The sequence below is a fragment of the Oncorhynchus kisutch genome, linkage group LG9 (assembly GCF_002021735.2).
Source record: "Oncorhynchus kisutch isolate 150728-3 linkage group LG9, Okis_V2, whole genome shotgun sequence".
NCBI classification, from domain to species: domain Eukaryota; kingdom Metazoa; phylum Chordata; class Actinopteri; order Salmoniformes; family Salmonidae; genus Oncorhynchus; species Oncorhynchus kisutch.
Genome location: NC_034182.2, coordinates 32381799 through 32395921, shown reverse-complemented (window position 1 = coordinate 32395921; position 14123 = coordinate 32381799). Strand labels below are relative to the sequence as shown.

The following is a 14123-nucleotide window of genomic DNA, read 5'->3' as shown; positions in this document are numbered from 1 at the left end:
AAACTGCTTATCCAATAGAAATCCCCGATCACACTTGTTGGCAATGTCATGGAAATGTTGGCTAGCTAAACTCGTGCGGAGAAACCTCGGTTCCAAGGCGCCGAACTGCACATGTGCAGAATGTCAAATCAAAGGCACTCCTTTTGATGTTTATGACGAAAATGTTTCAGTTTGTCATTTTCACGAGGTTGGAGTAATAACATGTTCAACTACTTAAGACATGGGCTCGAATCTATTTTGTGCCTTTTTTAGATTTGGATTAAATTAACAACTAACGAATAATTTTACACTTCTCAATCCCAAACCCCGGCCTGTTCTGTTTGGTCAATTTTGCAAGCGTTCCCGTTCTCGCGACGTCACACCACGTAGTTTAGAAATTCTGTGAGCGCTCTGTAACCCTGGAGGTCCATCAATCTGCAATTAAACGCAACATTGGGTGCATTGGCGAATTCATTGACAATTTGGGTTTTAGCTTGCTTATAGAGTGCGAGTACTACCTGTTTGCTGAAATGGGTACGAGCGGGCGAAGTTCGTAACGTGGCTCGGGCACTTACACGAGATGCTGAAACCCCCTATTCTCACCCACTGAGAATGTGCGCATTTCCACGTCTATAAATATACATATTGCTCTTGTAATTTCTTTGGTCCGTTCAGAATCAGCTGCTTGCATGCGAAGGGGAGACGACGTTGTTTTTTGCGTTTGTCTTTCTCCGGTGGTAGGGATACTGGGGTGATGTCGGCGTAAATGTGTCAACGTGTTTTGAGATGTTGGCAGCTGCATATGATATTCTCGTTGAGCAGTGGTGACATACTATTTCAGTCCATTGTCGTTGTAATATACTGGGAATCCAAAATGTTCCCAAACTGGAGATTTAAGCGACGATGGAGAATCCTTGTGGTTTATTGACGTCATCATACAGAACTAGTTCCCGGCTGTGCCTCACAAAAGCACAGTTTGAAATACACCAATTTAACGTACACACAGGCTCTAGTTTTAATGGAATAGCCTGACATTTTTATTCAGTTAAGATTTACTCTAGGCATGTAGCGCAGCGTTGCCCATAGGCCTAATGTTTTTATTTCTATTTGTATTTATTCGGGCCCCCAGCGCGGACCGAACGGTTCGGTAAGGACACGTGTATCGTTACATCCCAAATTAACATCTAACACTATTTTGATACAGTGCCAAATTAAGTGAAGTTCTGCACATTTGACTACTTTATTCTCCGTTTTGTCCTAATTTGGTTGAGTATAACACCAACATTGAGAAAGCCCATTTAACGACTTTGTTGCCATTCTAAGGTCTACTACTCATACAACGTAATTAGAACTTTGATTATTCAGAAACATAAAATACTGTAAAGTACTGCCATTCTGCCAAAAATGAGAAACATATTTTGTCCATATCCCCTAGTAGGGAGAGATTTAGAGTGCTGTTCAAATTGGACATAAACTTGGCAGTTGGTACACCGTGTCCTGTTAAGGGTGCCACCCTAGTGCGTTTGTGTGTTGTGAGGGTTCCTAGAAAAGACCTCATCTGCCTGAGGGCCGTTGGACCAACGCTGCAGGCTTTGTCAGGTTTTCAAGTTGAGACCAGCGCCACAGCCAAAAAAACATTACCTTTGCCTGGCCTCTCGTTCCCTGTGAATCGAGAGACTCGATGAAGATAAATAAATAAATGTGTATATATATATATATCAAAAATATTGGGTGTGAGGAACTGGCCAGCACGCCCCCTGGTTGACCAACGGCCAAAGACGAAGGGAATTTCTGTCATATGGCTTTACAACAGGGCTGTGTTCTGAAGAGCACAATGTACGGAAATGTTTTTGAAACAGAAAATGTGCGTTCTTATTGGACAAGTTCAGGTCGTGCCTCCATGTCGGAATGTTTTTTTTTTCTTGGGACATAGTCATTAGGGAACACCATAGCAAAACATTTTGCAGTCCATGTTGGCCCTCCCTGTTTTTGTCATTTTTTTCCCCCCCCTGTCTGTTTTATTCTGTTTTGGTGTCTAATGAATACGACATGTGAAGGTTGGGTGAAAACAAGAGTGGTTTGAGTAGTGTTGGCACTTGATATGGCCCTCTGTTGCTCAGTCACACAGCCAGCATTGCGGAGACAGCGCTCCTATAGTAAAGGCCAAACAAATACAGTGTGACGCCCGAGTAGTTCAGCTCTGCCCCAGAGGTACACAGGAACAGGTTTTTGTTAGGGAGGGGCCATTTTTTTATGTTCACAACCTTTAGTGACTCGGGCTCACGTTACAACATTAGGAAAGACTTAGTTAGAACAATGGACATTTCACAGACCAGTTCAATTCTCTTTTATTATTATTATTATTATTATTATTATGAACCTCTGCTTGATAATACTCGTATATTAATTTGTTTTATTAGCCTGAGTCCTGCGGTTGTTTTAGTCACTGTTTTGTCTCAACACATTTATTGCTGACTCATTTTATGTTGGTGTCAGATTGTTAAACGGTTAGTTCTGGCCACACAGTCTGATTGGCCGATGCCTCTTCCATGTTTCCCCGTAGTCTACACAGGCCGCTATCCTCACAAGATAAGATGGCCGAAAGAGAATGGAGTCCATGCACTCTCAGGTACTTTTATCCAAAGCGACATGTAGTCGTGTGTGTATACATTTAATGTATGGGTGGCACCCGGGTATTGAACTCCCAATAGAATAAAAATCACATTTTATTGGTCTCTTACACATATTTAGCAGATGTAATTGCGGGTGTAGAGAGATTCTTTGCTCCACCAACTGAACCATACAGCACCATAAACCTCAAAGGCTTTTAGTTCAATCCCTACCTAAGCTATCTTTATTTGCTTTCCGGATGTTTAAAGTGGACTTTAAAACAGCCCTTCCCCGCTTTTATTTACTGTAGGCCTACATCTGAATTGAACTGTTTGTAGACCTCAGAGTGCATGTAGGGATACAGTCTCTGCGTGCCACCTTAAAGACCCACACCAGATTGATTTCCTGTGGCAACTCACCCCTGGCCAGATAGAATAACAACATGAGGCTGCCTGGCATTGTTGGGGATGCATTGCCATGGCAGCGCCAGTGTTTGTCTATCCTGCACAGTTTGCCCACAAAGAGAAGAACTTCTGCTTGTTCTTCTCTTATTGGAAGACTAGTTGTCAACACTTCGCAGTTGTGCCTCCTTATGAACAATGCTTATCTGTTCTGTTCGCTAAAGCTTATTGCAACGCACTGGCCGCCTACTTGTCTTATTGTACTAGTGCAATATGTGAGTCATATCGTGTGTGTTCTGCGTAACTATTTCCCACAAGGAAACACACATCATCTGCTCTGTGGGGCATGTGGCATGACACACCTGACAAGGGCCTCTCTCTCAACTCTCTCTTTGTCTCTCACTGTCTCTTTCCTCTCTTTCCCTCTGTCTACTGGAGGAATTTGATCTGGCCCTGTATATCAGAAGGAGGCTCTTGGCATGGTGGATCAGGTTTTTGGCAGGCAGGTAGCACATCTCTCCGGATGTGTGGGTGTGGTGTGTGTGTTGGGGGTACTTTTCTAAGTGTAGGTGTTCAGCAGGTAATCTATTGTGCTGCAGAATTCCAAGCGATTGGGTTGGTTGAGAGTGCCGTTGTCAGGGAAACGGCGGTGGAGCTAATCACTTTGTCAGGACCCTGTGCTGAATACGAAGCTGTGATGATACCTCTTATCCCGGGGGATAAAGGAAGTGTCATCCATACCAGACAGTGATTATAAAGGGTGATGTTTCCTCTGTTTAATTCCAGCGAAGGGTGTGTTTGATATGAGATGCTGTGTGCTTTAGTTTACTTAGGCCGACACAAATTACATCACGACTTTGTTGGGGTTGTAGGTAGTTTTGGGGGATTTATTTTGTTCTGAACCTTACAAGTTGCAGATTTACAGATTTGATGAAGGCCAAACTGCTTTGGTATAATGGGGTGTTGGCAGTACAGTGTGTCTGTCTGTGTGCTTGTCTGCCTGTGTTGCTTGTTTATGTGAGGGAGCAGGCATCTGTGCCCACGCTGCCGGGAAGCTGGCATGGCCATGAATGAGTCATACCCACCACTACTACTACTTCTACCACCTTAAAGGATGATCTGGAATAAGGGTTTGTTCACGACTCCTGCTGGCACCACACTGACAGCTAGAGAACAAGGAGCTCTTTTTGTGTTAGTGGATGTTTGTGGTCTAACGTTAACTGTCTACAGTAAAAATGTTTTATACTCCGTGTATGAGTCGTCTTCAATAATCCAGTGAGATTGTGAACTAATCGTTTGAGTTGGTCATTTTATTCAACAGAAAATATGTACCAAAAGGCAATGTTTTTTTAGTGGACTGTAAGTGGATTTTAGTGGCCTAACCCCCACACCTGGGCTGTATGGACAAATCCATATCACGATAAATGGACTGATTGATGGTATAATGATAAATGGAATGATACGTTTTTAACATTAAGCTGTCCCACCTTTTTTAAATTGTATTTCTCTTTACTACAACTAATTTTATGGTTGTAGCCATCAATTGTTCAATTAACAATCTGTCATTAGTCAACTTATTTAATTTAAAACTAAACACCTCTCTAGTACAGGCTACTTATCTAATCGTAGTGATCAGTGTCAATCATTTCTGGTTTACACAAACACACCTGCTGCTGCTACTCCTCGTGCTGCTACTACTACGACTACTGCTACTAGTAGTGCTAGGCTGCTACTATTAGTACTAGGCTGCTGCTACCTACTACTACTACGAGGAGTGCTAGGCTACTACGAGGAGTGCTAGGCTACTACGAGGAGTGCTAGGCTACTACGAGGAGTGCTAGGCTACTACGAGGAGTGCTAGGCTACTACGAGGAGTGCTAGGCTACTACGAGGAGTGCTAGGCTACTACGAGGAGGAGTGCTAGGCTACTACGAGGAGGAGTGCTAGGCTACTACGAGGAGGAGTGCTAGGCTACTACGAGGAGGAGTGCTAGGCTACTACGAGGAGGAGTGCTAGGCTACTACGAGGAGGAGTGCTAGGCTACTACGAGGAGGAGTGCTAGGCTACTACGAGGAGGAGTGCTAGGCTACTACGAGGAGGAGTGCTAGGCTGAGAGTGGCTGGGAAGAGGGCTTGTAGGCCTTTTGTAAGTCAAGTCCTCACCAGACATCACTGGCAACAACGTCGCCTATGGGCACAAACCCACTGTCGCTGGACCAGACAGGACTGGCAAAAAGTGCTCTTCACTGACAAGTCGCGGTTTTGTCTCTTGATGGTCGGATTCGCGTTTATTGTCGCAGGAATGAGTGTTACACCAAGGCCTGTACTCTGGAGCAGGATCGATTTGGAGGTGGAGGGTCCGTCATGGTCTGGGGCGTTGAGTCACAGCATCATCGGACTGAGCTTGTTGTCATTGCAGGCAATCTCAACGCTGTGTGTTACAGGGAAGACATTCTCCTCCCTCATGTGGTACCCTTCCTGCAGGCTCATCCTGACATGACCCTCCAGCATGACAATGCTACCAGCTATACTGTTCGTTCTATGCATGATTTCCTGCAAGACAGTAATGTCAGTGTTCTGCCATGGCCAGCGAAGAACCCAGATCTCAAACCCATTGAGCATGTCTGGGACCTGTTTGATCGGAAGGTGAGTACTTTGGTCATTCCCCCCAGAAATGTCCGGGAACTTGCAGGTGCCTTGGTGGAAGAGTGGAGTAACACCTCACAGCAAGAACTGACAAATCTGGTGCAGTCCATGAGGAGCAGATGCACTGCAGTACTTTGTATCTGGTGTGGGTACCAGCTGCATTGACTGTTACTTTTGATTTTGACCCCCCCTTTGTTCAGGGACACATTATTCCGTTTCTGTTAATCACATATCTGTGGAACTTGTTCAGTTTATGTCTGTTGTTGAATCTTGTAATGTTCATACAAATATTTACACGTTATGTTTGCTGAAAATCAATGCAGCTGACAGTGAGAGGATGTTTCTTTTTTTGCTGAGTTTACTACGACTACCGCTACTCGTGCTGCTACTACTACGACTAGTGCTACTGCTAGTGCTGCTGCTGCTACTACTCATGCTACTGCTACTACTACTGCTGCTACTAGTGCTAGTGCTGCTGCTACTAGTGCTGCTGCAACTACTACAACTAGTGCTGCTGCTTCTACTGCTAAGTACTACTACTGCTGCTACTCCTGCTGCTACTACTACTACTCTTGCTGCTACTACTACTAGTACTACTGTTACTACTATGACTAGTAATACTAGTGCTGCTGCTACTACTAGTACTACTGTTACTACTATGACTAGTATTACTGCTACTAGTGCTGCAACGGCTACTAGTGCTGATGCTGCTACTACTACTACTAGTGCTGATGCTGCTAACTGCTACTACTGATGCTACTACTACTACTAGTGCTGCTACTGCTACTAGTGCTGATGCTACTGCTACTACTAGAGCTGCTGCTACTGCTACTACTAGAGCTGCTGCTACTGCTACTACTAGAGCTGCTGCTGCTACTACTAGTGCTGATGCTACTGTTACTACTAGTGCTGATGCTGCTGCTCCTACTACTAGTGCTAGTACTCCTGCTGCTACTACTGCAACTGCTACTACTAGTGCTGCTAATACTATACTACTAGTGCTGCTGCTGCTGCTACTACTACTGTAGTAGTGCTACTACTGTAGTAGTGCTGCTACTACTGGTGCTGCTATTATTACTACTACTACTACTACTAGTACTAGTACTACTACTTAGCCTACTACTAATTATTACATTAAGTGATGCTTTTTGAAATCAAGTTCCTCCATACTGGCACCACACGGACAGTGCTAAAGAATGAGGGCCTCTGGGTCAAGGAATGAGCACTGTCGGCTCTGCTGCTGACCCCTGACCTCATCAGCTAACATGAGCTTAGCACCTCAGGATAGCCGAGCTACGCATGGTGCTAAGGCTAGCACCCATCCACCCTAGCTCAATGCCAATTCATAGTTTAATTCTCAACACTCACCCCTATGTTCACTCTAAGGGATCAACACAGTGTCCTCAAATGGAGCTGACAGAGGTTCCAAAAAATTAAGCTGCACAAATGTACATACAACTACGTGTAGAGCGACGCAAACGGTCCTCTGTCGGCTCTATTTGTGTAGACCCCTTTAGGCGTCAGACTCAGACAAACGTGACTACACACAATGAGTGACAGCTGCTTGAATGAACAAGTCTAGAGGCTACTCTAAATAGGCGTATGCTCCTGGTCTAGTAATATTGTACTCCATCAATATTGATATTTTCATTGTCACAGGGCACTTGGCAAGCTGCTTTAAAAGCCCATTCAGGCTAGCCTCGTTAAGCTGTGGGTAATGCAATGTTATAACTTAGATATATTTAAATGGCTCAGTCTGTGTTAATTGAAACATACAGTATAGTATTGATTAGCTCTGAAACAAACAATACATCAGTCACTAAGTTTTGTGTTATGTTGCCATAGTGCAAAAACCTGTAAATTCAGCATTTAAAAAAAAAAATGTTGTGGGTGTGTTTACTTTGGCAGTCCAATTCTGATCTTTTTTTTCACAAATTGGTCTTTTGACCAATCAGATCTGAAAAAGATCTGATGTGAATAGCACTGATGTGCTTTGTCAAAAGACCAATTAGTGGTCTTCATAGTTTTGATGTGAAATGTCTGACACTACTTTGAGAGAGCCAGACCCCTCTGCCTACGCATACACATTTAAAAAGTAACAAGACAAGTTGTTTTCCAGTCACAAGTCCACTAACCACCACCAGACAAACACGGTCTGTGTCATAACGGAGCGTTTAGTTGGAACACATTTTATGTTGTGCTTTATTATATGGTATAAAAAAAAGTATATTTCTTGACTCTGTTACCAGTGAGGTGTAACAATGGATACGATGGTTTAAATCTCTGTAGAAAGTAGGAACGTCAGTGCCTTATCTCTGTCTGCTATAGTGCACTGCATAGCATACTACGGGCTCTGTTGAATCAAGCTAACTCACTATCTGAATGGTGAAGGGGTTGGACGAAAAACATATTTGTGGTACGAGAAAGCATGTTCGGATTCATTTGGATGAGAACTTTGTTTAATGCGCGACGCGAAAAGAAACTTGCATGCATTTTGATTTGCACACACACAATCTCGGAGGAAGTATTTTGGCCAAGATTCAATATCGGCCATGATCACTACCCTGCGTATGTCTCTATCCCATGATTTGGAAAGTACCAGTAAGTAGGCACATGAGACATGTATAGATTCAATAGCATGACAAACCCTCATGGTATGGAAGGAATGCTGGCTGGCTGTGGTTCTCCCCCCCCCCCCCCCCCCCCCACCCCCTCAGGGCTAAGGAGACGGCCACGGGTAAGAGTGTTCTATGGGATGCATCTGTGTGCTCCTATGAGCCTGTCTGTCCCACTCACTCTCTCCATTGAGCTAGCCAAAGAGGAAGCCACTGTGTGCATATGTCGTCCGTCCCCCTTCCCTCACCATTTGACCATGTAACGCTCCAGGGAACTTTGAGCATTTCCATTGTATTCTCCAACCAAACACCATCAAAGAGGGGATGCCACCCCTCTCATTTAATCAAAGCGTTTTTTATTGCCTGCCTTGTTTGTGGAAGCCCTCGATCTTTCACAAAACATGATACTGTATTGTCTGGCTTTTGACCATGATGTAATGCTTTGAGGGTGAAATCCAACAGGGATGCACCACTCACTCTTGAGTCGTGCTGAGAAATCAGTCTTTGATTAGCATACTGCGACTGTATCAAATGTCTTACAGTAAGAGTGCTGATTTAGGATCAGTTTGGCCTTTTTAGATGATAACTCATAAAATGACATATGACGGGGGCATCTGATCCTAGTTCAGCACTCCTACTCTGAGATTCTTTATACAGAGCTGAGCTGTGTACCTCCTGATCTAAAATATTGCTCTTCGTTGAGTTGGTAGCAGTTCTGTTTATCCCTACACCTTTTTAGTGAGATAATTAAAGGCTGCTAAATCCAAAGGGATATCCTGAAACTCCCATTTTGACTTTGCTGCTGGTGAATAAAGAAACCCTGTTATGCTTCTCTCCCCAACCGCCTATGTGGAGATTGAACCTCTTTCTTCCTCTGCTGCTCATGTTGCTACACGTGATGCACTGGATAACGTCTGACCTGACAAGAACAAGGTCATGGTGCCGTGCTGAAAGTCTGAGACGTAGTTGATTTAAACACTATTATGAAGCCGGCTAAATTAAGTCCAGAGCCGTGTGCTCTTTCAGTTCAGAGGAGCCACGTTGCTCCTTTCTTCGTTCTGGCTCCTGCCCCATGCTGCAGCTGACTCCTGACTCACCACTGGAAAATGTCTCTTCCTGTGTGGGTCTCCACTGCTTTCTTAGCTTTTCTTTCTTCTTAGACGGCCGTGTTGCTTCTTTATGCTATATTCTCCTTCCAAAGCCCAGTGTTTTTCTTGGACGTCTGAATAAGCCCTATTTGCACCACAGAGAACTCCTCCAATTGCTCCAAAGTGTATGAAGCAGTCTGTATTCAATGGGATCCCCACACTCTCACATGTCACATTATGCAAGATGATCTGGACTTACGCTGCCAAGTTATTTGAGGCTGTACCGTTGACAGTATTTATGCTTGTGTTTATATCGTGCCCAGCCAATGGCTTGTTCAGCGATATGTTGAGGGATTTGAGTACCATGTAGACTATTATAAAAGTAATTGTTTTTTTATACCCACAAAGAGAGAGCAGCTATGATAGTTGCCACCCCCTCTGAGTCAAACTTGTGTTGTAAATAACAGGTGTAAACTGCTTCCCATCGATGCAGAGTGAAAAATAGTAACACAAGGAATAAATTGCACATCACTAATTACATATGCTAATGACTAAATATTTGCCATGGTGCTTATTACTGCTGAGTAATGTTACGTCTTCTACAGCAGGAACATCTGTTAAATCATCTCTGAGCTTTAGCATAGCGGTCCTTATTCTCCGGATGGAAACGTTTTATATCCCATGTGAAAAGAATAACAAGACTCCAATTCTTCAGTTTTCACAGAGCGTTTTTAAGACTTGTTTCGTCTTGATTTATGCTCACAGTGGATTCCACACTGCTCTGCTGCTCTCTTCTGCCTCTCCCAAGTCACGAAGCTCCTAACTCTCTCCATGCCCCTTAGTCTGCGACCAGGAAGTGAACCAGTCCAGTCATTCCTTAAGTACATTAGGTACTTTATGGTGGGATGCTGTTCAGACACTCACTCACTGTTAGACATATACAATCATATTAGGGATTCTACATATGCTCTTAGAATGTATAGGACTGTCCCATGGTGAAAGTGAGGTATAAGTAGGCGATCGTTCCCATGTGACTTCCTCAGTACCATCTATAGACTAAGGCTGTGTCCTAAAAGTGAACCTATTCCCTTTATACTTTTAACACCCTAATGGCAACCTATTGGGCTCCCGAGTGGCCTAAGGCACTGCATCTCAGTGCTTGAGGCATCACCACAGACACCCTGGTTCGATTGCAGGCTTTATCACAACCGGCCGTGATTGGGAGTCCCATAGGGCGGCGCACAATTGGCCCGGTGTAGGCCGTCATTGTAAATAAGAATTTGTTCTTAACTAACCTGCCGAGTTAAATAAATATTCCCTACATAGTGCGCATAGGCTGCGTCACAAATGGCACCCTAAGACCTAGGCTACATTCTCTGACCTCTATCCTCACCTTTTGCTCTTCTCTCTTCTCAGGCACGCCCAGTCATGATCGAGGACAAGGGTCACCGTGTGACCGACTACTTTGTGGTGGCCGGGCTGACGGACAAGTCCACGCCACTGGAGCAGGACCTGTCGGAGACTAAGTCCAGCGGGCCCAAGGCGCCCATCACTGACCTGGCTGTCATCAACAAGTCAGCGGGCGAGACGGTGCCGGAGGGCTTCACCTGCATCGAGAGCACCTACAGCGCGCAGCAGGCCAACCTCAACCATGGCAGCCTTAAGAGCCCCGAGATATTTCTCTGCTACAAGAGGGGCCACGACAAGCCCCCGCTCATTGACATCGGGTGTGTGTGTGTGCTCTTCTGTGAACCCAAATTAGCTATTCAAAGTGTGTGAGCACCACACTAGTTAGTGTTACACAATGGTATCATTAGGGTTAACTCTAAAACAGAAAAGCCATAACCTCTAAGTCCCTTACTCGTCCTAATGAGACCAATTACCGGAGTAGTCATTTCTAATAAAGCTGCTAAGTACATCTAGTTTAATCAATTTCCACTGATAAGAGAGAAAATGGTCGTGAAATATTGCTTCTCGTGTATTATTGCGCTTTTGTGGACTAACCCTTGGTAATATGGTGCGTGCTTATGAGTTTAATGGGTTATATGCTAGATTTATTGAATGCATCCCAATTTGTGAAGTAAATAATTTAATTTTCAGGCACTTTTCCTTTTCTGTCTATTAGGGAAGTAAGAGCACCCAATAATGTTGCATTTTGGAAGAGTGATGTCACCCACTATTTAATTAGTGTCTAGAAACCACAGATATTTCCCCACCAGTGGAAAATATCTACTCTTTGTTGCGTTTTGCCTTCACTTCAGTTCTGTTTTGTTTCCAGTGGCCATGTAACGTTCTGTGGCCAGAGAAGGAGGTGCCTAGCAATAACCCCCATTGGCTTTACTTGAAATGTGAAGACACTGAAGTTTAAACTTTGCACCATGCTAACTCATCGAGACGCCAAAACCTCTTTTGGTGTTGCAAGGTTGAATAAACTTCAAAAGACCCGTGTATTTACAATTTGTATGTTTTCTGAAGTAGAATGTGTGTTATCTATTGGGGTTAAACTCCAGAGATGGCTCAGTGAAACATTTGTGTTCTGTGGTAGTGACTGCCTACTACAGTAGGTCAGACTCGTTCTGCACAGTGAACAAGAGGCCAGGTCTGAGTGAGGACTGATTATGTGTAGGCAGGAGTCATTCCCCTGCCATTCCCCAACACTCTATCTGCCAATCTCGGCTTCCTCACACGTTGACGCTCAGGACTTTTGAATGCAGGTCAGAGGGTAGCCGCGTGGGCGAAGGCATTAGTCTGTGACACTCTTTCCTTCTCTCTTTCTCAGTTTTTACATACTGTGGGATATGTTGGACAACATTTAGAAAATTCACTCCAGTGGTGTCCTGTAGTTGGAGGCGCTGGCCATACCTAGGCTCATTTTCTTTTGGCCATGGTGGTACTGTGTCTTTCTGTTTCCCTTTCATTCTTACCAGTTTGTGAAAGACTCTGTAAAGGTAATTGCTCCTCCAATTCACTTCATCTGTAGAATTATTCTGTCTAGTTTGTGAATGTGTTTGTTGTTTGTATGTATTCATGTGTGATGTGAATGAATGTGCACATATTATACACTAATATTATCTCTCTCTCCCCCTCTCCTGTCTCTCTCTCTGCCCCCCCCTCTCTGTATCTCAGGGTGTTATATGAAGGTAAGGAGCGTCTCATCCAGGGCTGTGAGGTAATCCAGGCCACGCCGTATGGCCGCTGTGCCAACGTCAACAACAGCTCTGCCACCTCGCAGCGCATCTTCATCACCTTACGCCGCGCGCCACCCGTCCAGCCCCAGAACTCCCTGTCCGTCACCGACATCTGCGTCATCGTCACCAGCAAGGGCGAGACGCCGCCACACACCTTCTGCAAGGTGGACAAGAACCTCAACTGTGGCATGGTGAGTTTAGGCCACTGGTAATGAAGTAGGCTCATGACCAACTCCGTGGCCTTGTGATTAGAGTTTCCCTCTTGTGATTGGAAGATTGGTGCTTCCATCCCTCATCGAGTCATATCAAAGACTCTCTAAAAATGGCACCCGATGCCTCTGCTTGCCACTCCGCATTAGGAGATGGACTAGAGCCCTGTCCAGGGGTGGACTTGTACATCAAGCTCCCTCACGCTACAGAAACAGGAGATGGGGAGTTCTGGTTTGGACACGGCTTCTTTCTTAACCATGCCCACACTCAATTGCTCTAACACATACCTTTTCTGTTGGTTTTCAACATTTCGACCCCTAGAAGCGTCTTCGTCTGGGCCAGAAAGATAGAGCTTTGGGGAATCAATGGGTGTGGAATGTACCGTATGGAGCTGGAATATACCGTGATATGAAATTCAGGCCATGCCACTCAACCTCGCTGAGAACATTCTGTCGAAATGAATCTTTGAAAATGTTGTTTTGAGCCCAAAGTCACATGGTCTTGTTTTTCCTCCTCCAGTGGGGCTCTAGTGTTTTCCTGTGCTACAAGAAATCAGTGTCGGTGTCCAACTCCATTAATTACAAAGCCGGTGAGTCTCACGCTATTGGCTCTTTATTGTTACTCTCAATCTACCCATCTCTCCGCATCAGTCTTTCTTTTCTGCGCTCATTGATGGATAGCTATTAGTTTCTCTAGCCTTTTGTTCAATGCTGTTTACCATATGTTTCCACTTGCTTCGTGCCTGAGTTGACTTCACAGTAATTGTACGTTGATCTCCTATGATTAATCTGATTTGAAAGGAGCTTTCTGTGTGCTGACGATAAGACTAAATGCACTGTCAAATGACAACTCTATCTGTCACTCAAATACCTGGAAACTGAACCACACTCTCCCTGATGATTCCTGGAATAAATGGATAGAAATTAGCAGGATTGATTTGGGGGCTGTTGTCGGCGTTTTTGAATCTCGAGATATGTTTTGCGTCACATGCCACCATATTTCCTATAGGCACTGGTCGAAAGTAGTGTACTCTGTAGGGAATAGGGTGTCATTTGGGACAAAGTCCTAGGTTGAAATCACTATTCATCAACCTGGAGTTTAGAAAAGGGCACTGGCCTCACATTAGACGGGTTCACGGCGACTCTCATTGGCAAATTTCTGGTGCTAATTTATTTCAAGGTGGAAAATAGTGGTGTGCGTCATTGCTGTCACCCGGTGTTAAATGGTTTATCTTTTCGCTTTTGGGTTTTTCACTTAAATGACCTCCAAACAGGTTCTTATGGACTATACAAAAGCATGTGTAGAAATGTAATGTTTCTGAAGACATTTACCTCTTAATTAAAATGTTCAGAGGGTTTCATTCACGCTATGCATCCACCTTCTTGTA

The 14123-nt window shown here is 44.4% G+C and overlaps 1 protein-coding gene across 1 annotated transcript in view; it reads left to right on the top strand.

The window, feature by feature from the left end:
* LOC109897051 (DENN domain-containing protein 4C-like) overlaps positions 1–14123 on the top strand; it is a 56199-nt gene that overhangs the window by 14767 nt on the left and 27309 nt on the right. Inside the window, exons 2-4 of the mRNA XM_020491569.2 lie at positions 10755–11065; positions 12465–12717; positions 13256–13325. Of these exons, the coding sequence (XP_020347158.1) occupies positions 10767–11065; positions 12465–12717; positions 13256–13325 (622 nt within the window). The 5' untranslated portion in view covers positions 10755–10766. The remainder of the gene's footprint in view (positions 1–10754; positions 11066–12464; positions 12718–13255; positions 13326–14123) is intronic.